The sequence below is a fragment of the Papaver somniferum genome, chromosome 8 (genome assembly GCF_003573695.1).
Source record: "Papaver somniferum cultivar HN1 chromosome 8, ASM357369v1, whole genome shotgun sequence".
Lineage (NCBI taxonomy): Eukaryota > Viridiplantae > Streptophyta > Magnoliopsida > Ranunculales > Papaveraceae > Papaver > Papaver somniferum.
The window spans coordinates 41,177-64,319 of NC_039365.1; the positions used below are offsets into that span (position 1 = coordinate 41,177).

Sequence of the window (23,143 nt, forward strand, 5' to 3'; positions counted from 1 at the left end):
TTTTTTTTGTTTCCTTGCAGATTTTTGAAGATTGGAGCGAAAGACAATTTTGCCAAAGCTTGTGGTTATTTACTTAAAGTTTGGGAGCGAAAAGCAAAGCTAAAGGAGCGAAAGAAGAAGATTTTCTTTATTTTGTAAAAGAGAGAAAAAAAAAAGAGAGACATTTTTATTTTTGTAATTTTTATTGTTCTTTTTTTTTTTTTGGACTTTGGACATTTTAATTTTAATTTTTAAACCCTACGGAAGGGTATCCTTAAATATAAACTGTGTGCAGGGAAGGACGACGATTACGATATCGTCTCGGCCCCTCGGGTTCGCACACGGCATAGGAGTCGTGGCCCGAGTCGACTTCAGCGGTTCTTCGCCCGTCTGGTACGGGAGGTGAAATTCTAAACACCCGCGAATCTCCTGCAAGCGGGTTACTGGACTCCTTAAGTTGAATATATGCTGAGGACTTGAATATGGACTGTTTTTAAATTCCTAGTAAAGGGCAAGGACTGGACCATATAAGATAAGGGTTCGGATTTCATCACCGCTCCCTTCTTGCCCGCCTTAGGAAAACGAAACCTAAAGCGAACCTAAGCCTAAAATTTGGACTAGAAAGAGACCTATAGGGTATCGATCTTAACAGGACAATCATTCGAAAAATATTGGTTACTCTTTTAAGCACACCTCGAAGTTCTTGACGGTTTCTGCGAGTTGAATGCGTGACTGCGCCGCATAGGATCGGTGAGGTTTTGGGTATCAAAGCTCCACTGAGCTTCCCTCGCCTCGATTCAACTTGCTTTAACTCGGATTGATTCCAGAGGGGTTTGCTCAAATTGTAACGAATTCCCTTTCGAAGGATTAGAAGCTGGTCTAGAAACAATCTAAGTGGAGCCATCATGCTTGTTGTTTGCTAGAAATCTTTAGGTTTGCTGTGGTAAAGTCGAGTCAGCCTGCTGTATGTTTGCTAGAACCTTCCTGTTAGGATTTTTATTTCTTTTTGAATTCTTTTTAGTGTATGCCCGATTTTGTTAGGGCTTGGAAAAGAGATACTCTAGGTCGATTGATTAGCGAAAAACCTAGTAGTTCTTCTGATTTAAGCAGGGAGCTCGAAGATTCTTCTTTTGAGAGCCCTGTTTTTGGAAACTTCTGTTTTGAGAATCTGTCTCTTTGTGAGGATAGTACCCCTAGTACTTCTGTTGTGCCAGCGATGGCAACTTTGAAAGATTACATGTTCCCAACTAGGACCAACCGAGCTTCATGCATTAAATTACCAGCCACTACGGCTAATTTTGAGATAAAACCTAGTATTCTTCATATGATCCCTATATTCTTAGGAAAAGATTATGAGAACCCTTATTTTCATATTAGGGACTTTGAGGAAATCTGTGGGACAATTAGGATAAAGGACCTTACCGATGAAGTCTTGAAACTTAAGATGTTTCCCTTTTCTTTGAGAGACAAAGCCAAGACCTGGCTGAACAACCTACCATCTGAATCCATAGAAACATGGCAGGAACTTATCGCTGCCTTCTATATGAAATTCTACCCTAAGCATAAAACTACAGCTGTTAGGCAGAAAATTAGTGCTAGTGTGCAACAAGAGGGAGAGTCTCTTTATAGGTTTTTAGAGCGATTCAATGATCTCCTATCTCAGTGTCCTCACCATGGATTTGATAATTTGAAACTCGTACAGATTATTTATGATGGTTTAGACTATTCGACCAAAGCCATGGTTGAGTCTATGTGCGCTGGTGAGTTCACTAGTAAAAATGCTGATGATGCTTTTACCTTCTTAGGAGTTATCGCTGAAAAATCCCAACATTGGGAATCTTGTGTTGAACCCCCTAAAAGACTCTTGGTCAATAGAAGTAGCACCAATATGGTAGATACGAGTTTTGCGTCAGATGCTAAGTTTGCTGCTTTATCCAGAAGGTTAAAAGCTTTAGAAATGGGTCATACTAAAAATAGGTCCCTTGTTGAACCTAATAGAGCCTCTCAAGTCTCTAGTTGTGTAATAGAGCCCGATAATTCATTTTGGGAAGGTCAGGTTAGTGAAGAGCAAGCCCATTCTGTCTATAACAATGCTAGGTTTGAGAACCGTCAGAAGTTTGACCCATACTCAGAAACCTACAACCCTGGTTGGAGAAACCATCCTAATTTCTCTTGGTCTAAGGGCCAGAGTCAAGGCCAGTCTAGCAATTCTCAGCCTCCCCCAGGTTTTGGTTTTAAGAACTCTTCAGGTCAAACCCAGTTTCAGAACACTTCCGAGAAAAAGATCTCTACCTTAGAGGAATCTATCACTATGTTAGTAAGTAACCATGACATGCTATCAAAGAACCACATGAGCTTTCAACAAGAAACTAGGCAGGAATTTAAGAATACTTCCCAGAGTCTTGCCAAGTTAGAACTTCAAGTAGGAAAAATAGCTAAGTTTATAAGTGAGAGAGAAGATGGAAGGTTCCCTAGTCATACTGATCCTAACCCTAGAGGAGAGAAATCGTACAATCATGTGAATGATGTCACGACCCTTAGGAGTGGAAAGAAAGTTGATAATAAGGTCGACATACCTGAAAGTGAACATGCTGTAGTTCACCCTTATGAGCCATAAAATGAGGAGACTGATAGAGTCTCTAAAGAGACCAATGAGGGTCCTGTTGAGCCTCACTTTGTTCCCAGAGCCCCATTTCCCCAGCTGCTAGTTCCGACTAAGAGGGAGTCCAACTTTAATGATATATTGGAGGTTTTTAAGCAGGTTAATATCAACCTTCCATTATTATATGCAATTAGGAAGATTCCCTCTTATGCCAAGTTCCTCAAGGACTTGTGTACGCGAAAGCGTAAGCTCAGTGTCCAGAAGAAAGCCTTCATAGCTAGTCATGTGAGTTCTATTATTCAGAATACCGCTACTCCTAAGTATAAAGACCCAGGGTCCCCTACCATTTCTTGTACAATAGGTAAGTACCGTGTTGAGAAAGCGTTGCTTGACTTAGGAGCCAGTGTGAACTTACTGCCATACCATGTGTACCTTAAGCTAGGACTTGGTGAGATGAAACCTACCCAGATAACAATCCAGTTAGCTGATAGGTCCGTTAAAATCCCTCGTGGTGTGATCGAGGATGTTCTTATTGAGGTCGACAAGTTTATTTATCCAGTGGATTTCGTGGTCCTGGATACCCAACCTGTCCCCGACCCAGATAACCAAATACCTGTGATTTTAGGTCGCCCATTCTTAGCTACGTCTAATGCGATCATAAACTGTCGAAATGGTATTATGAATCTATATTTTGGTAATATGACTATTGAGCTGAATATTTTTAATGTAAACAAGCTACATTCTGAGCTAGATAGCACATGTATTGAAGAGGTGAACATGATAGGAACCTTAGTTCAGGAGTCATTACCAAACATCGTATCGGAAAATACATTGGAGAGTTGTTTATCCCATTTTAGCTTGGATTTAGACGATGATAGTAACATTGAACAAGTAAATGCTCTGTTGGATTCTGTTCCTATGTTAGATATTGATATATGGAAAGATAGGTTCGAACCATTACTAGCTTCTGAGTCTATCTTAATACCTTATTTAAAAGAGCCTCCTGAGTTGGAGTCTAATTATACATTTTTAGGCCCACCCGAGTCATTCCCTGTGATTATAGCCTCCGATTTGGATAGTGATCAGGAAAGTAGTCCAGAGACCGTGCTTCAAGAAAATAAGGAAGCCTTAGAGTGCACCATAGAAGATATGAAGCAATCTGAGGATGAACCACCTGATTATGACTTAGAGAAAGCAATTGACCTTTTTCAAGAACCCGATGGTCTAGAAATTAGGAACATTGTGACTAGTCATTGTAGAGGCACCCAAAATTCTAAGTTTGGGGGTAGAGAACTAGAAGAAGCTCTAGAGTATTTTAAATACTCTCCGGATCCGGAAATTCAAGCCATAGTTAAAGGTCTTACGGAGAATAGTGATTACCCTAAATTTGGGGGTAGAGATTGTCAATTATCCCCAATAGAAGTCCCTAACTTGGGACTCAAGCCTAGTGCATCTGAGGTATCGCTTGAGTGTATTCAGACTTCACAACCTGATCCGCCTGATAATGTCCAGGAGAAAATCCATATGTTAGAGACCCGTTTTTCGGATGAATCTGTTTGCCGAGACACTCATATGAAGCCCAAGTGGGCACCTCAGATAAATCCAGTTGTCTTGCGAGAAACTTTAGATCAGGTTGTGCTCTATCTGCTCATTTTTCTGATCTTGAGCATTTGTCTCCTATTTTTGGCAGTTCTATTTGGTCTTATGGACCCACAATTATTTCGACTATTGGTATACGACTTTGGAAGGTGAAAATTATTTTTGAGGTATTTGATGTCTAGCTAATGACTATAAATTTAGCATTTACTGGGAGGCTCCCGCGTTCATGTGATACGGTAATATCCTTCCTTATTTCTTTTCCCCCAGTGGTAATGGTTTCTCCTTGTTCATGCTTTTAATTTCATATTTATAACATTGAGGACAATGTTAGATTTAAGTTTGGGGGTATGGGAGAAACTTTTGTGTTGCACTTTTGAAACTTCTAGCGTCACATGGTATCCGGTTAGCTAAGTTTACATACTGTTTCTCACCGAAAAGATAGAAATTGGAATGCTACAGATAACAACTTATTGAGACATTAGAGAAAAAGACATTGAGATCCTTGAAATTCAGGAGAGAACTTGTTCTTTTTAGAGGGTAGCCGTGATGGATCTAACCATACATGATGGAAAGGCAAGTAGGTCAGGAAATGCCAGAAAGACAAAGCAACCTCACAATGTAGTCTTAGTTACTGGATTGCGACTCTCTCTCGGTAGAAACTTATCATCATCAACAAGCGGAGCGACATCAAAATCTATGAAGGAAGTGAAGACGTTTTAGGTTTAGAAGCAACAATAGAAGAGAATAATTCAAAAATCAAAGTTGAAGTTATAAGAGCAAATGATATAAGTTGTTAGAATCCATGATACCAAGTCATCACAAGTTGCGAAGATCCAAGTTTTGAAAGTCCTTCTCTCATGGCCATGTAAATTTTTGTCTTGTAAAATTTTGGCCAAAAAAAAAAAAAAAAAATGAATGAAAAAAAAAATATGAAAACAAAAAAAAAAGGAAAAAAATAATAATAATGAAACATCATTACGTTCTTTTTGTTCAATAAGGACATAGGGAAGAAGAAATTTATAAGTCAAGCAAGAAATCGAAGAGAAGAGTTAATTGTCAAGGTTCTATGAGGTTCGATAGTTTATCATCAACAGTTGAAGACCGAAGAAGACGTTGTTTCTACTGAGCACTATGAGAGAGTCGAAGAAAGATACATTTGGTCACTTTGTTAGTCTGCTTTCAATCTGGCACAAGATCTTTCTAGCACTGGTTTAACTCATCACACGTAATTAGTCCAGCTGTATAGCAGATGTCCCTCTCATTTTTATCTCTCTCCTAATCTTATCCAGCTGTAAAGCAGCGGACGCATATTACAATGTTTATCTAGCTGTATAGCGGATATCTCTTTATCTAGCAGTCATGCAGATGTGTCTCCCCCTTTCTTCAGTCAGCTTTAGAGCTGACACCTTTAATTTCTCTGGCATTATACTTACTTGGAGATAGGTTGAGAATATGTATGTCCTCATAGCTCTTTAGATACTTGTGACCAATTAGGAGTACAGGTTTTGTGGGTATATCTCTGGTAAGCCCTCCCGAGACTATAACTCGGCCACTAGGGCCACCTAGGGGTTTAAAGGCTTATTGCATACGCTAAATGCAATCGACGATGCCTGCGACAGTGAGTTATGATTTTATTTTGTAGTTTTGATTTGCTCGGGACTAGCAAATAATAAGCTTGGGGTATTTGATAGACGCATTTATGTGTCTAATATAGCTCATTTGTATATATTGTTAGTGCTCGATATTGTACTTATTTGGTTATTTTATTTATTTGTAGGTGTTTTTGGAAGAATAAGGCTTTGTGGCGAAATTGGCTAAAAATGCGTCATTTGGACCTCCGTTGATAACTACCAGAAGCGCCCCAGAAGTATGTTGGAGACACCCCAGAAGTATGTTGGAGGAACCCCGAAAAAGTGCGGAAAATGCCCCAGAGGACACTTGCTATACGGACCCTTGATTTTGGATAAGAGGTAACCTAATTAATAAGGGGTGACCTATTTCCAGGCAGCTTCTAAAGGGACACCGGAACTGGATAGGGGGAGGTCATCTTCAAAGTTTCAAAACTGGATTTTGGCGGGAAAAAAAAGGCAGCAGCGTCAACAGTTTTCGTCAAGGATTTGAGCGACCTAGGAGGCGATTCAATGGTCAAATTTGGTACCCACGGACTCTGCAAGACATAAGGGACCTGTTAGAAGCGATTAGACCCATCTAATTGGGCTGGATAAGTCATAAAATCCACACAAAGTCAAGACAGTGCACACGGTCCCTGTTTAGGGTTTTGAATTGGTTTGAAAGATTTGGGAGAGATTCTTGCGTGGGATATACTTCAAAACAGTTGAGTCCAAGTGAGAGAATATATTTGAGTCGAGAGAATAGCTAAAAACAGCCTGGAACACAACAAGAAGAGGATTATTCTTCAAACAACCCGTAAAGAATAATGGAGATTTCCAAGGGGTTTGATCGAGTTTCAAGGTGATTCAAAGCCTATAAATAGTTGGGTTTAAGTCATAGAAGGTTTAGAAACCCGGAGGAGAGAGTTCAGAGCCGAAACGAGGAAGATACCATTGATTGTTGCTGCTGCTGCTGCTGTTCGAGGAGGAAGAAGAAGAGGAAGAACACCTGCTAAGGCAGTCGTTCTTCATCGGTCTTAAAACCAGAAACTATGTCGCTGTTTACAGCACACGATTTGTATCGTTCTTTCCAGCAGCTTACACCCTGTGTCGCTATTTACAGCACTTTAGTTCTATCGTTTCTTCTCAACACTTACACCATTTGTAACAGTGACGCTGTAACACTTCTACAGCGTTGCTAATTCCTATTTCATCAACAAAAACACCTATTTTGGCCATGAATTTATCTTGTGAGTGTGTTTTTGGGATGAGGAGCTAAACCCAATCCAAGGGGTGACAGAGGAAGCCATTCTCACAATAATTATGTGGTAATCTCTATTTTATTAATTTATGCAATATTTTTATATGATTAATTGCATTGGTAAAAATGATTTAAATGGTTTTTATTAATCAATTGTGTTTTCCCTTGATAATGCATGCTTAGTTTTAGACTCTTGATGCATTATACTTGTGATTAACATTTGATTTTTTGGAAAATCTGCTTTTGGAAATATTAAGAATCAACCCAATTATTCAAATTGCATAGTAAAAAATATTAGATCACATAAGTATTGTTGAATGGTGGAATCTTAACCCCTATTTCTCCATAAAATTTTACGTCAGTTTGCTATTTCCCTAAATTTTATCTAAATCTAGAAATTTTGTTACCTTCACAAGTCTGAAAAGACCCAGTTATTACCACTACTACAATCACTATTTGAAATACATCAACTAACTGAGATGATATTCTTGAGGAAGACTCTCTGTTGTATGCTTAACACCTCCACTCAAGTTGTACTTGGGTTGAAGAATGTGCAACTTGATTCGAATGTACTGAAAATGTGGTGAAGATATCCCTTTCGTAAATATATTAGCTAGCTTGTCTTTTGAACTTATGAACCGCACCTGCAGTTGTTTACCTGACACCCTCTGACAAAATGGTAGTCGATCTCTATGTGTTTAGTACGGGCATGGAAAAATGGGTTTGTTGTGGGATAGGTAGCACCAAGGTTATCAAACCATAAAACAGGAGTTGAAGAGGTAATACCAAGTTCATTAAGAATTGATTGAATCCAAATGACCTCTGAAGTGGCAATGGCTAATCACTTGTACTCTGCCTCCGTACTAGATTTTGACAATGTCTTCTGTTTTCTTGTCCTCCAAGATATCAAATTTCCATCAAAATAAATGCAGTATCTAGTAGTTGATCTCCAATCATCCAAGCTGCTGGCCCAATATTCATCTGAATAGGAATGAAGAGAGAAGTCATGTGATGCATTAAGATGAAAACCATAATCAACAGTGCTCTTTAGGCACCGTAGAATTATTTTTACAAGTTCCCAATGCTCAACGTACGGATCATGCGTGTATTGGAAAACTTTATTGACTTCCACAGAGATGTCAGGTCTTGTCAAATGCAAGTACTTCAGTGCACCTACCACACCACGATATAATGTTGCATCTTTAAATCTCTCAGTGCCTCCATTCTGGATCTTCACGTTTGATGCTAAAGTTGTGTATACAGGATCAACACCATCCATCTTTGTGACGGACCGGAAAATTACGCCTTTGGTGCGTTGCCCCGCAGGCTGTAATCTCCCCCGGTGCGTCGTGATGAAGCTACGGTCCGGGCTTCAAAGCTAGGAAAATGCACGTTCATCTGCCTTGCAAGCATGCTCCGTAAGCATTATGCATCTAACTTAGTTACCACACCGTTCCAACTCACCCTTGATCCACAAAGGGCTTATTAAGAAAACAAGAACTTTCTTAAAACGACAAAAACGCCCTTTTGAAGCTCTAAACGATGGAATTTTGCTAAATTCTGGTGAGCATGTGGATCTATAGATCAACATGTCTTGATCTTTGGGTCGTTTCCCATCAAAATGGACCCCGCTTGAGCTAAATTACGACATTCGGGTCCTTAACTTCCAAATAATCCAGCGTGCGTGCTATAACTTGCTCTTTGTAGCTTGATAGGAAGTATGAGCATCTACTTGCTGGTATGCAACTAAGCCTCATCAAGCTTGACCACAATCATCTCTTGCACCGAGCTTAGATGATATGAGGGGCCAATCTTCCGCAATCATATTGCAATTAGATGATATGAGCGACAAAGTGCTGGACCAGCAATGCTGCAACTCATTGCGGCTTCCTACGTACCCTTCCCTACTCTAAAGGAATCAAGCAAAGACCGTAGTTCATCCTCGAAGGGACAACAACTCAAACCAACTTATTTGCAAGGTCGTGGCCTAGCAAAAATGGTAATGACCTAGTCCGCATAGGCCGTTCCGTCATGTTGCACAATGATTATGCATCATCGGATCCGCGGGATGGCATAGTGATGCCTAAGCATAAAATGCTCTCTTCGAAAGGCTACACAAATATAAATGAGCCTTAGGCATCATTTATACTCTTCCGGCTAATCTATGAAGCTTACTTGATGCAAAGTCCGCATATGCACCTTTAACCAAGTACTCCTCCCTATATATATCTTAATGGAATTTCTACAAGTATGTTTTGGGGAGAAGATTGACATGCCTGCTTCACTGTTCATCATAATGATTGCGCAACACTCTTTTCGCCAGCCCTCTCTGGCCTGATGCACAATGATTGTGCACTACTCGTTCTGCCAGCCCTCTATGTCCTGATGCACAATGATTGTGTGCAATGATTGCGTTACTTCGCAATGATTGCGTATAATGATTGCGCAACATTCGTTCGGCCATCCCTCTCTGGCCTAATGCATAATGATTGTGAGATATTAGCTATAGGCCAATAGCTTTGATAATGCACAATGATTACGCTGCAAGTTCAAGGCCACCTACCCAACTTGCCTAATGCATCATTTGATACGATATTTGTCTCTTGGACAAATGTCAAACACAATGCGCCATTTTGACGCGGTATTGGACTTAAGACAATCTACCTGTTACCAAACAATGTAAGCTTTCGATGAAGCTTCATATCAGGCTATGACGCATCATTTAGCATGCGCCATGCTAAAAACATTGGTTGTTACAATCTTGGTATGCTTGAGCAGATTTGTCACATATTTTCTCTGAGTGAAAATCATTTCTTTGCCTTGTCGCAAAACTTCTATTCCCAAGAAAAATACAAGTTCCTCGTATCTTTAATTGCAAACTCTGCACCAAGAGCCGCAATTAGTTGACTAATTTGTGCTGAGTTTGATCTTGTGACAATAATGTCATAGGCATACACAAGAACATATGTGATTGATGTTGGTGTTTGAAGCACAAACAAAGAGCTATCTTCAACAGATCTTTTGAAGCCAATCTTAGCCAGAAAGGTATTTATCCTGGAAAAACCATGCTCGAGGAGCTTGTTTAAGTCCATATAAAGACATATGCAGCTTGCGAACATGATTTGGGTAAATAGAATCAACATACCCAGCCGGATGCTTCGTGCCTACATATTCTTCTAGTTGACCATGCAGAAAAGCATTTTCAACATCCAATTGCTTGCGTGGCCATTGACTCATTTCTAATATATATAATACTAATCGAATTGTGTACGCCTTGATTGTAGGACTGAACGTATCCCCATAATTTATTCCTTCCTGTTGGTTGAAGCCCTTTGCAACTAGGAAAGCTTTGTAGCGCTCGATACTTCCATGTGGATTCTGCTTTACCCTAAATACCCACTTGGATCCAACAATATTCATTCCTTTTTCATACTTGACCAATGAGTAAGTGTCATTACGAATTATTGCATTAATTTGTACATCCATTGATGCTCTCCACTTTGGATTCTTACAAGCTTCTGAGTAACATGTAGGCTTCCATGAAATCTGATTCAGGAAGTGGGTGTTTTGTAGCAGTTAAACATAGTTTTTGTATTTGTTTGCTGATTCCAGACTTTGCTCTTGTCACCATATGATGAGAAACGAGCTCACTTTGAGATGGTTGCGCAACTGACTGATCCTGTTGAACAACACTTGATATAGCAGATGTGTCTGAATCGTCTAGTGATGCAACTTGTTGTTGAAACGAGTGAGATGGTGAAGCCTCAGAAACGACAAGAGAAGCAATAGATTCAGACTGACTAACAAACTGTGATAGTATTGGGGATTGTGGTGCAACAATATCCTGCGCGAATAATAAGCATCTCTCTCCAAAAGGAGGTCACAACATTATACTAGTATCTGAAGGTATATTACTTGAACATATCACTGGTAATTTCTGCTGCTTCGGCTCGAATGGGAATATCTTTTCTTCAAATCTCACATGGCGAGACATGTAAATCCTATTTTTCTGTTTATGTAAACATAGTTAACCTTTATGAGACTTACTATATCCGATAAAAACGCAGGGTAATGACCTTGTTTTTAGTTTATTGGAGTTGTATGGTCTCCAACAAGGATATGCTAGACACCCAAAATCCTTTAAGAATGAGTAATCTACCTCTTTGTGAAAAAGGAGTTCTAGTGCAGTTTTGTGTTCTGTGTTTGAATTTGGACGAATATTAATTAGATAACAAGTTGTAGTAGAGGTATCTGACCAAACCGAGGTAGGCATGTGTGCATGAAATAGAATTGCTAAGCCTGATTCTGTAACATGTCAGATTCGTCTTTCTGCAATACCATTTTGTGTGGATGTATGGGGACATGAAAATATGTGTTGTACGCCAGAATCATTAACGTATGCAATGAATTTTTGTATTCTAATGCATTAATTATCAGACTGAAAGATTTTGATTCTATGATCCGTGAGATTTTCTACTTGCTTGTGGAATTGTATAAATGTATGTAAAGCATCAGAACATTGGAAAAGAGGAAATACCCAAGTGAAATGTGAGTAAACATCCATGATTAACATATAGTAATGAAAACCAGTGCTAGACAAATATGGTGAGACCCAAATATCAGAAACAATTAAACTTAGTGGTTTATCATAAATTGTATTGATAAGAGAGAATGACAACTTATTGCTTTTGCTGATATGGAATGAATGACAACAATCAAACTGTTTATTAGAAACCGGTAAATAAAAGTTATGACAAATACTAGAGACAGTACGCCTCATTGGATGACCCATGCATTGATGCCAACTTTGGAAGGAAGATGCAACATATAAATAAGGCTTGACTGGTATGTCTATTTTATCAATGCCCTCAAAGATGTAAAGCCCATTCATGTGCAACCCTTGCAACAACGTTGTTCCCGTGTGCTTGTCCTTCACAAGAAAATGGGATGTGTGAAACTCAAAGAATACAACATTATCTTTGAAAAATTATGAAACAAATAGTAAATTGGTTTTTATCGTATGAGATACATGAAAAATATGGTTAAATTGAACTGTCTTGAGTAATAGGTGAAAGTAGCATTACCAACATTATCAATGTTCAGTGCCATCATATTCATGATGAATAGTCAAGCTGCTCAGATCAGCAGTTAGTGATGAGTTGCACCAGTATATGTTACCCATTGATTGTCAGGTGCACCCCCAGGAAGAGCAATATAAACTGTTGGCTTCTTCTGATGATTATTGTTGGGTTTTTCATATCTAAACCAACACCTGTCAGCTTGATGGTTTCTCTCCTTGCAGGGTTGATCATTGTTGGTGTAGTTTTTCTGAGCAGGATGATTGCGTCGCTGGAACTGATTGTTTTTCATTTGATTAGATCCACGGCTTTGTGGATGAAAATTCCTTGGACCATTTTTTCTTGAATATGCTGAGTTTGAAACAACAACATTGGCCATAGGTTGCTGTAACAAGGCAAGTTGATGATCGAGTCGCATATCAAAAATAAGGAGATGAGCATAAAATATGTCCATGTCCATTTCCTCAATGGTGTTCAAAGCAGTAACAATTGGATCATAAGCCTGACTCAATCCATTAGCAATTGATTGCTTCATCTCATCAATCGAAAATGTGTACCCTATTGCTACAAGCTAATCAAACAGATTCTTATCCTCATTTGTTACCTTTGTTTATTGAGTGTATTTGTTTCTTGAGACTCATCTGATGAGCTCTTGTTTTGGGTGCAAAATGGCTTTCCAGTTTATCCCAAACTTGTTTGGCAGTTTTCAGTCGAGAACTTCATCTGTCAATGTAGAATTTGGCCACCCTAAAAGTAGAGAGTCTTGTGCTTCATAATTTATGAATAATGGGTTAGTAGCTTCTTAATTAGGAAGGGTTCTTGGAGGTTTTTCTTGGGCTCCATCAATGGAACATGTAAGTCCATGTCCTTTGAGGATTGGCTTAAACTGTGTTTTCCACAGTGAGTAGTTTGTTTCTGTGAGTTTCAAAATGACTAGATGATGAATCTGGATATTTTTGAGGCTATTGGTATTTGCTGCCATTTTTTTTTTTGATTTGATTTTGAAGCATGGGTTGGATCGAGAAGGCTTACCAGCTTAGAACATGATATCGGGTAGAATATATTCCACAAAAAACTTGTGGAGATAGGGATCTTATTTATATTAAGAGATAAAACAAATATTGTAACAAAAGGATGAGTTTATAACTAACAAAAGGAACGACTGAATAGCCTATAGACTAGTGCTGACTGGATGACTAACTGAGCTGAGAGTCTTTAGGAAGACTCTTTGTTGTATGCATCACAATTTGAATGTAAGCATTTATGGTTCTGGTGGTGAAATTTGTTCGCAGATCTGCTCAACCGAGGTTTCATATTCACGATTCTAATGATGATTTTACAGGGATTCCTTTTATTTTTCCAAGAAGAGTTCATCACGGAGAAGTGGAGCTGATTTGCTCGTGCTTTTTATCAATTATATATTTTTTGCTATCTCTTTTTTTTCAATCAACATCATATTGGAATCACTATTTTTCTGTAGCACATGTACTTTGTTTATTTGGATAAAAATAATGTCCACGGATTCTTCGGTGGTGGTTTGTTTGTGGTAGAAGATGTGCTTACGATGATGGTTTTGCATTGAGGGTTTGGGCATCTTCGAAAAAGTGGTGGCTGATTGGGGTTCAGGTTGTCAAGGGTTTCTTCGATTGAGTTTCTCAATTATGATAGGGTTTTCTCTTTAGTGGAGGAAAAATGGTTTATTTTTGTATTTGGGCTTTCCATGAGTTTTCTATAAGGTCTATTTCTTTTCAAACTGTTTTTTGGGCACCATCCTTTTTCGATGGGAGATTAGGGGTGAGCATGGGCCAGTATGGACCGGATTTCACCCCATTGACATCCAATCCAATACATTATGGGTTTCAAATTTGGCATCCGCATCCAATCCACATCCAACGGATTTGCATCCAATGGATACACAGATGAACGGATTGGATACGGATAATCTGATGCATTTGTTTTAGTTAAGATTTGTAATAAAGAAAATAAAGACAACACAAATGACTCCTTATAGAACCTACATATCCTATATATGTATAGGAAGATAAAGATGTCATGTACAACACCCCAAGCAAACACCTTAAGAATTCCTAAATGATCCATAGTATTTTTTGGAACTATACAAAAGCACTTAATTTAACGGATATGGATGTTCAACGGATTTTCAAAGTTACATCCGTGCCCGATCCATAATTCGTTGGAATTCAAAAATTCCATCCGCACCCAATCCATTAACGAAAATAGTCCGGGTATCCATCCGCAAACGAACGGTTGGTCTCGGTTAAATCCACGGATTACGGGCCAAATACTCACCCCTATGTGAGATCATTATGTGATAAAAATGTCTACCCTACATTTATAAGGGGAGTCCTAAATTGTGTAAATGACTAACATATTCTTGATCTAATTAAAATTGAAACTAATCTAATAATTATATATATATATATATAATTATAACAAATCCATTACTTTTAATTATTCATAAATCAATTACAACTAGATGGTTCATTTTCTCCTGTTCTTTCCGCTTCACCGTCCCGATTCATTTTCGATTGAAAAAATGAGTAGTAATCATCAATAGTTGAAAATGGAAGTTGCGGAGAGATGTCCAGCTAGAAATTATGTGAAACAATTTGTTGAACTAGCCGAACTCAGTTTTAATGGAGTTGTTTCTTTCAGAGAAAAGTCTGGTTACGTCGCAATTTTTTTTTCCTAGACGAACTTTTAGTTCGGTTACGTCGTAATTTTTTTTCTCCTAACCGAACTTTTATCTGAAAACTGATATATTGAGTTTGGTTATGTCGCAAATTTTTATTCCCGTTGCGTCACAATTTATTTCTCCTAACCGAACTTTTCTCTGAAAGAAAAGTTCAATAAAGCTGGGTTCGGCTACCTGTGTTTTCAGAAACTTTAGCCGAATTACACTTGCAAATGAGTTCGGCTATCTGTTCTTCAGATGTCGTACCCAAACTTTATTTCCATGGTTGAAATTAGTTTATAATAATTTCATTTTTTAAAAGTTTCGGCCGATTCAAACAACATTAACTAAATTTAAAGTATACTCTAAATACCCGAAATCTCGTTTGGAATCAATCATCTTGAGAAAAAAAAAAAAAACCCAAAATCCTCTTCTTCTTCTGAAAATCTATTCTTCTAAAAACACCCGACTAATTTATCTAACCTCACTAATCACCAATTAAACTAACTTCATTATTTAACTAATCCTTACACTTACTAATCATTACCCTAACTAATTCAACTAAAGAAGGGTAAGTTTGGTAATACTATAAATACTAAGATAAGAGGTGATTTAGGATTATTTCTAATATCCACAAAATGAAATCAAAGTTCCCCACCAAAATAGGGAGGTGCCCAAAAAAAAAATCTTTTTATGTATGATAAGAGGTGTTTTATGGGCTCTCTCATATCTCCGGTAGGAGTTTCCATTTCTTTGGAGTTTGGCCTATTAGGCTGAGTTTGTTTCTAAGGGCTTCTTATAGTTTAGTATGAGAAGTGTCCGGTGGGGTTTGTTCTTTGTACTTACGATTCTGTTATAATAAATCATAATCATTACCAAGCAAAAAAAAAAAAAAAACCTCATACATAGAACATAGACCAGTTTGAGCATGATGATACCAGTTTCAACCCAATCTAAACCAGGATGAAATGGTTTCATCCTGGTTTAAACATGGGGAAACCAAACTCAACCCAATCTAAAACCGGATAAAATCAATTTCATTTAAGGTTGAACATGAGTGAACCAAATTCAGCCCAATCCAACACAGAATGAAACAAGTTTCATCCTTGTTAAACATGAGTGAAACTAAATTTAACCCAATCTAATATTAGATGGAACCATTTTCATCCTAGTTAAACATGGGTGAAACCAAGTTCAACCCAATTTTGGATTAGATGAAACTTCATCGTGGCTCAAATATGGATAAAAACAAATTTTACTCATTCTCAAAAAGGATTAAACTATTTGGTTCTCTTACAATTCCAAACTTAAAGAGTCATAATAAACTAGATCATCACCACATGCCTCGATCAGAATCTCACCTGTCTTAGAAAACCACACACACCTCATATAACCGTAGGAATCAGTCTCATGGTTTATGGCATACCGTTTTGTCCAAGATTCTTGGTCTCTATAATCCTGCATTAACCAGTACCAGCACATCAATACAAACACCGAAATCACTATTACTAAGCACACACAGGCACCCTTCTTGATCATCTACAAAATTTTGTAATAGTGTTTCTTTGAAATAATTGTATTGATTGATAACAAGTTGTACAGAATATAAAATGATAGTAGTCTAGGCAAGAGTTTGTAAGGCAGAGTGGCAACAGGTTTCACACCTCAAATGGAGGATATCAAGCATTTTTAATACACACAGGATTGTCAACTATAAACTCTGGATACACATATGCTACATATATTCAAACACATAGGCACAGTCACAAAGTACCGCATCGGGTCAGAAAAGCTAACCTACCAAAACTGAATGCATGAGCACATCTACACCTCCTGAATCAAGAAGCCATAGGCCAGCTGCCGCAGTGCAAGTAAAAGAAGTGATAAATTTCGTAAGTACTAGTATTGAAGAACATTAGATCCAAGGTAATCCCAGGTAACAAGGATTAACACCAATCAGTTCAAAAATCACAGACATTCAATAAAGGAGATGATATCAAAAAGAGAGAGAACAATGTATTCTGGTACCATGCTCAGTATTAGGCATCAACATTTCTGAATCTAAAATCCCGACCATTAATTAATCCATGGGACATCAGCATTTCTGAACCTAAAAATCTCGACCCCTAAATAATCAACTGGACCTTGAATAGATACATGAGGCTTCCCAAGCTTCACATGAACAGTAGATATCTGAGAGAACCTTTGAAGTGTTCTTGTGGCGATGAGGTGAGCCACCGACTCTAAGAGATTATACCCAGGTCCTTCCATTACATCCTTAGCAATGCTGTAAGTCATTCCAACACAAAAAGATATAGGTATTTCAAGATGTGACGAGTGCATAACAGAAGTACTAGGAGAAAACAGAGAGGCACAAAACACTGATCTAGCACAACTTGTCGACATTTAAGCATTTTTGATCCAAGAGAAAAAGTTGGATGAATTATGTGTATGAAGAATTGGTACTAGTTTTAATCGAATATGGAATGAGTCAAGTGTGTCGATTGCAGCAAATTGTTTTAACATTCATTCATGACCATTCTATGAACATTACTCTATACAACCTAACGTCTATTCAGGGATATATTCGTGCAGTAGGTTAACAAGGAATAGCAAGAAAAGCACAAATTCCCAATGCATAACTATCATAACTAAGTAAGACGCATTAGCAACAACGATGTTACTAGCTTTTGTTTGCTTTGACAAGAAATGAAGACGCATTTGCAATAACGACGTTACTAGCTTTGACAAGAAATGAATAAGCCCTAAGTTGCTTGGTATACTCACTTGTAAATGTCCACATAGATTACACTTTCATTTATGTTATCAGATTTACCAGCGTCACGAAGATCAACCCATGCATCTATATCAATCACAAACTTCTGTCCCAGAGTTTTCTCTTCTGGTAAAACACCATGATATCCTTGGAACATCAAGCCTCTTAATATAAGTTTCTCACCTTTCAAAATCATTCCATCTGCTTCCATCTACACATTAAGAAAAAATGGGAGAACTAGAATCAGTCTGCACATTCAGTAACACATCAAAAACAGTACTAATGAATATAAAACAGAATCTCTATAAGTCATTTTATCAAACAGTTAGACAGCAGAATTGAAGTTCAGCACAAAAGTGAGGATTTAAAACTGATTCTGGTTAATTTACTGGAAGAAGACTGATTGTATTTTGCAGAAAAATATTGGAACTGGAGTCTTACTTTTTTGTCTTACTTTTTGCTGTAAGGATGTTTTTGCAGTAGCATACAGATGCATGAGAAATTAGGAACGACTACATATAATCAGGAAATTGTTGTAGGGCCTCGGGCCCATGTATGTGCGGCCCATATAGATGTAACCAGGGTTTACCTCAAAATGAAGACCAAGGTTGCCTTTCTGATCAGTAAGATTAAGATGCAACTTAGCAAAACTAATGATTTCACAGGTAACTTTGAAAGGATATCATGGTAGATCTCTTATGGAATGCTTGACATTTCTTCTGCTTCTGCTTCTTCTGATTGAGCTACCAGTTCTGCCTCTATTTAACCTAAATAGGATATTTTGTTAGAAGCCGACCTCTTGAATGCTAAGGGGTAGTAGTGTCAGCAGAACTCCTGAGATACAAAAGCGATGAACTTATATCCCAGAAGAAGAAAAAAACAGAACCCACGTGCTGGAGAGCTGCATAAAAAAATTAAGACAGGGAAACACTTAACTACTGAGAAACGAATGCTCAAATCAACGCGACCTGTTCTTTGAAAACTTCAGCAAGCATACATCATTTATGAAGAATGCTGCACCTCTTAACTCAGTTTTCACACTTTATGACGACACTTGACAAAGAATCAATATTCTAGCTCGAGTCTGAATCACACTGAGGGCCAACCGGCCAAGAGAACAGCTGCTGCAAATATTGACACTGTTTTCCATTGATTGCTAAAGTGAGCCTGAATTCCTAGGTAGGATGGTGTCTATGTATTTGTTGTTTGCTAAGTGTGGTGAGAGCAGATATTACAGACAGAAAACCCAGGATGAAGGCTTCAACATCCAATGTGATAGCAACCACCGGATGGAGGTTCAGAGTTGGGTTCTTTTACTTGCATTTTTCACAATGAGGTGACATCCTCCGACCGGTGTGACACAGATAGAACATGTGAATGATCTGTTGGAAGAATATCTGAGATATTGTTATGCCGTAACAGAATTGGGTGAAATGATAAGCTAAATAAAATAAAATTTCGATCTGATATGTGCTTGCCCATACCAAAACAAAACAAAATCTAGCACTCTTGCACTGGTTCAGAAATACCATAAGCTGACATACCTATCATACAACAAATGCTCATACTGAAGGGATAAATTTCATGGATCAGAAAGTAGCAATTACATATACACATCCAGATATGACAAGAAAAGATAGCAGCTGCACAGTGCGAGTTCCTACAAACTAGGAAGTAGAGAGTTCATATATAAAACTTTATGTGCTCTGGCAAATCAGAACCTTAAATTGATCATAATGGCAACCAAGGAGCACAAAATGCTCTCCATTCTGTACCCTCTGGCCTCTACCTTACAGATGAGGAATCCCACAGGGATCATAAGTTGCTGAACAAAGAGCAGCATGTTTTAGTCCCTTCCAGAAACATGAGTTTATAGCATATTGGCTAATGGCTAAATCATGCTACAGGGTGAGGGATTCAAGGTAATAATAACACAAACCAGATTATTGAGGGAGTTGAACTGAACAAGATTTTTATAGGGAGGGGTTAAATATGTTGTAATGGTTTTAATTTTAAAAAACCAATTGCCTACTGTGGTCATAAATAAACAAGAAACAACGACCTCGATACCCAACTAGCAGTCAACTTTAAACAACCACGTCATATATAAGCAAGAAGTCAAGGTGGCATGCTGAAAATACATGAAAAAATGTTATCAATGCGAAATTATGAAATAGGTAGGATGCTTCAGTTACCTGGTCATAATAGATACACCCAGCACCAATTCGGAAACTCAGGTTGAGGTTATTGCACATCGGTAGCTTTGAAATTAGGCATGTGAAAGGTCTTTGTATCTCCAGATAATACTGGTTGCTTCTGCTGTTGCTCACCAAGTAGAACCACTCCCAGTTTTCAACTGCTTCATTCTTAGAGTGTAGGTGTACCATTATCTGCAGCTGAGGGATCTCTCAGAATCTTTGCAACACGCGTCCTAGAAAAAATGAACCAGTGTCGTTCCAGATCTTTGTATATGCTGTAAATATAACTAAAAAACAAATATAATAACATCTAAATTTACTTCGATAAGAGAAGATAAAGAACAGAGGATATCCGTGTAGCAAAGTCCATCTGTCAACGATGTAAGAGGCAACAGAACTGATGATATTCATTGTTACGAAGACATTCACCTTCCGAATTTATAGGAAGTGCACTAATTATATCCAGAAATGTTACCTTACAAATTCATAAGATCCAAGTATCTTATGTTCCTAGCAGTTTGAAGAGCTTCTGACCATATAAACACATCTAATAGGGTGGGTACTTCCATATTATCCTCAGTCAGAGGCCTAATGTCCTGTTTCATATGTTCCACAATTTCATTTCTTTTTGGTAGAGGTTCTAATGATCGCCACTAGAAGATATAAATAAACAAAAAGGAAGAGGGGAAATTTGATATTATGCAGATCCAAGAGAAAGACAGAAGACTAGAAAGTTTCTCTTTTGGGTTGCAATTTTACAATTCTACAAGTTCTTTCATTACTAATCTCTTTGAGTGCATTTCAGTTTCCATCAAGTTTAATTTTCTATTGCATTCAGCAATCTCATGACATAGAACATTCACATTTATCAGTACTAATCGAAGATAAGAAACTAAATAGTAGTTAGAAAAGGCGAACAAGCATCTCATAACACGCAGTTTGCATCATTAGTTTATTATTTGATATCAACTGAAACAAAATACAGAGACAATATGAGAAGTTCAGAGAAAAGCAAAATGTACTGAAAAAACGCACCTGTGTTCCATTAACCAAAGGGCTTCTTTGAGGGGAGAAATAGAAAGAATGTCAGGTCTGCAAACGGAATTTGATGTTTACCAACCCGGAAAAAAGCTTACTCAAGTTCCTTAAAACACCAAGGCAATCAAAAAGATAAAAGAACTAAAACAGAATAATATACGATCCAACTAAGGAAATGAAATTGCGTATATATAAGTATTTTGATTCATATTGACTCTGTGAAAGATTGGAACTAGAAACAGATGCATCATTACATTAAACATTCAATTGACATAAATTTATTCAATCCTTATCTCCATCTTGTATTAAGTTGTTGATCATGTTAACCAACGGACCAGTACCCTTGGCCATAATCTCTACCCTCGAAACATTAGAGGCATGAGAAAACAAAGAAAGACCGAAAGATATAAGCTCAGGAAGAAATAATCTAGATGACAAGAACCCATGCCAATAACGAGGTTCTAAATCAAAAAATGCACTAAAAAACCTCCGTGTTCCTGGTAAATCAAGTTTCAGTAGGACATCCATACCGAAGCAGAAGAATTCCCGTTGCCTTCTCCTCTCTATAGGCCATAAATCTTTCCAAACTCCCGCAGACAAATCATTACCAGAAAATCCTTGTTCAGATTCAAGAAACTTTATTATCGCCTTTGCAACTATTGGAGCTGCTGCAAGAGTTCTTGCAACCATGTAACCTGTCGAGGGATGTACCATACCAGCAGTCCCGCCAATTCCCACAACCCTTTGAGGAAGTACAGGGAGTGGCCCACCCATTGGAATAACACACCGTTCATCCTCTTGGATACTCTTCACTTTTATACCCAAATGCTTCAATCTAAGAACCATTCTTTCTTTTATATCGTCTATCATAAGTCCGGGACGAGCAACCAGAGATGTCTCTTCTAGAAAGATTCTGTTTGCCGAAAATGGCATAGCATACAAAAATGTGGGTATCTTAGAATTCTTTTCTTTAAGTTGTTGATTCGATTTCAAATGAGTATCTCTCCAATCCATGAAAAGCATCTTATCTACATCAAATGGGTGTTCTTCTACTTCTGCTAAGATACCATACGCAACTTGATACCCAGGATTATAAGGTTTATCATACTGAACCAACGAACGTGAAAACCCCGTCGCATCAAGCACAACAGTTGCTTGTACCGTCACACCATCATGACAAATCAAAAGCGATTTCGACTCCTCATGAATAACCTTAATAACCTTAGCTTGATGAAATATAACACCATTACTTACACATTTCCCCATCATCTTAGATTTCAATTGTTTCCTATTCACCCTCCCGTACGGCCTATCAAGAGACTTCTTCGAATTATCATCTATGTACACAACTGCACCTGACCAAGTGGTGTCAAGACAATCAAGCAAATCCATTGCTTCAAATTCATCAACCCACACACCATAATTATTCGGCCACACCAATTTAGGAAACGGATCGATCGAACAAACCGAAAGACCAGCTTCTGATACTTGTTGAGCTACTGCAAGACCAGCAGGACCACAACCAACAACTACTAAATCGAAAGTAACACCACTTTTAGATGTATCATACATTGGTAACTCAAATTCAAGATTCTCTTCTATTTTAGCTTCTGGAACAGGCAATTCAAGAACTGCACTACTATGAACACTGGCCTTAAGGACTGTAAGTCCAGTATTAGTTGACCAATGTTGACTATTTTGACCGTTTCTCTTCTTGGGTCTTATCCTAAATTCATGGTGTTGCAGTGGGTAAAGCAATTGAAGCTGATTATGGGTTCTAAGCAGAGTATCCATAGGAAAATCTAAATGAATTAAAGCGAAAAAATTTGTGAAAAATCAGGGTTTCATGATTGAGCAGAGGAAGGTGAAGAAGAAGTTAATCAGAACAAAGAAAGAAGATTAATTACCGGAATTTGGAGGAGAGAAGTGAGATCAGACATCCATCCAGTTAGAAAGGGGCAGAGTAGAAGAACACCAACTTTTTTAATCCACATAGAGAGAAATAAATGGAGCTAACTACTCCAAAGAAGATGAGTGAAGAAGATAGAATGAAAAAGGAATCGGTGGTGATTATGATTTTATTTTGAATCGGTGTCAAATCAGTTATACAATTGTTTTGGGCTTTATAAAGTTAATAGTTTAGCCCAATTAAGAGGTTTGTGATATTTCTTCTCTATTCAAGTCTCTAAATAAAATTTAGATTTTTGTTTCCTTCTGAACAAATATATGGAGAATATTCTATGATCTTGATTAATTAACTTAATTGCCACATGTCATATTCTGGTTGGTTTAGTACAAAGTTATTCC

The 23,143-nt window shown here is 37.9% G+C and overlaps 3 protein-coding genes across 8 annotated transcripts; all 3 read right to left on the reverse strand.

Moving 5' to 3' along the window:
* Window positions 1–7,892: 7,892 nt before the first annotated feature.
* On the reverse strand, window positions 7,893–8,330 carry LOC113304110 (uncharacterized mitochondrial protein AtMg00810-like). The gene has a single exon (XM_026553173.1). The coding sequence runs from the start codon at window positions 8,328–8,330 to the stop codon at window positions 7,893–7,895; it is 438 nt and encodes a 145-aa protein (XP_026408958.1).
* Window positions 8,331–16,445: 8,115 nt separating this feature from the next.
* Window positions 16,446–20,936, reverse strand: LOC113304189 (dihydroneopterin aldolase 2-like). Of its 6 annotated transcripts, XM_026553241.1 has the most exons (5): window positions 19,796–19,870; window positions 18,621–18,982; window positions 18,190–18,501; window positions 17,612–17,811; window positions 16,446–17,111 (listed from the first exon to the last, which is right to left on the reverse strand). In XM_026553241.1, the coding sequence occupies exons 4-5, from the start codon at window positions 17,809–17,811 to the stop codon at window positions 16,901–16,903; spliced, it is 411 nt and encodes a 136-aa protein (XP_026409026.1). In that variant the 5' UTR covers window positions 18,190–18,501; window positions 18,621–18,982; window positions 19,796–19,870; the 3' UTR covers window positions 16,446–16,900. The 6 variants fall into 6 exon arrangements, with proteins under 6 accessions (XP_026409026.1, XP_026409023.1, XP_026409024.1 ...); XM_026553238.1 differs by lacking the exons at window positions 18,190–18,501; window positions 18,621–18,982 and adding an exon at window positions 20,834–20,936 and having other exon boundaries at window positions 19,796–20,031; XM_026553239.1 differs by having other exon boundaries at window positions 18,190–18,982.
* A 55-nt stretch (window positions 20,937–20,991) lies between these two features.
* LOC113304188 (lycopene beta cyclase, chloroplastic/chromoplastic-like) lies at window positions 20,992–22,885 on the reverse strand. Its single transcript, XM_026553237.1, has one exon. It carries the CDS (start codon window positions 22,628–22,630, stop codon window positions 21,119–21,121), a length of 1,512 nt encoding a protein of 503 aa, XP_026409022.1. The 5' UTR covers window positions 22,631–22,885; the 3' UTR covers window positions 20,992–21,118.
* Window positions 22,886–23,143: the final 258 nt, after the last annotated feature.

Excerpts from the sequence above, each read along its gene's own strand:
- LOC113304189 (XM_026553238.1), bottom strand. The coding sequence starts at position 19,987 with ATGGTACACCTACACTCTAAGAATGAAGCAGTTGAAAACTGGGAGTGG. Across the intron at positions 17,812-19,795 it reads GGTGTATCTATTATGACCAG|ATGGAAGCAGATGGAATGAT; the intron begins GTAACTGAAGCA and ends CTTAATGTGTAG. Across the intron at positions 17,112-17,611 it reads ATCTATGTGGACATTTACAA|CATTGCTAAGGATGTAATGG; the intron begins GTGAGTATACCA and ends AATGACTTACAG.
- LOC113304110 (XM_026553173.1), bottom strand. The coding sequence starts at position 8,330 with ATGGATGGTGTTGATCCTGTATACACAACTTTAGCATCAAACGTGAAG.
- LOC113304188 (XM_026553237.1), bottom strand. The coding sequence starts at position 22,630 with ATGGATACTCTGCTTAGAACCCATAATCAGCTTCAATTGCTTTACCCA.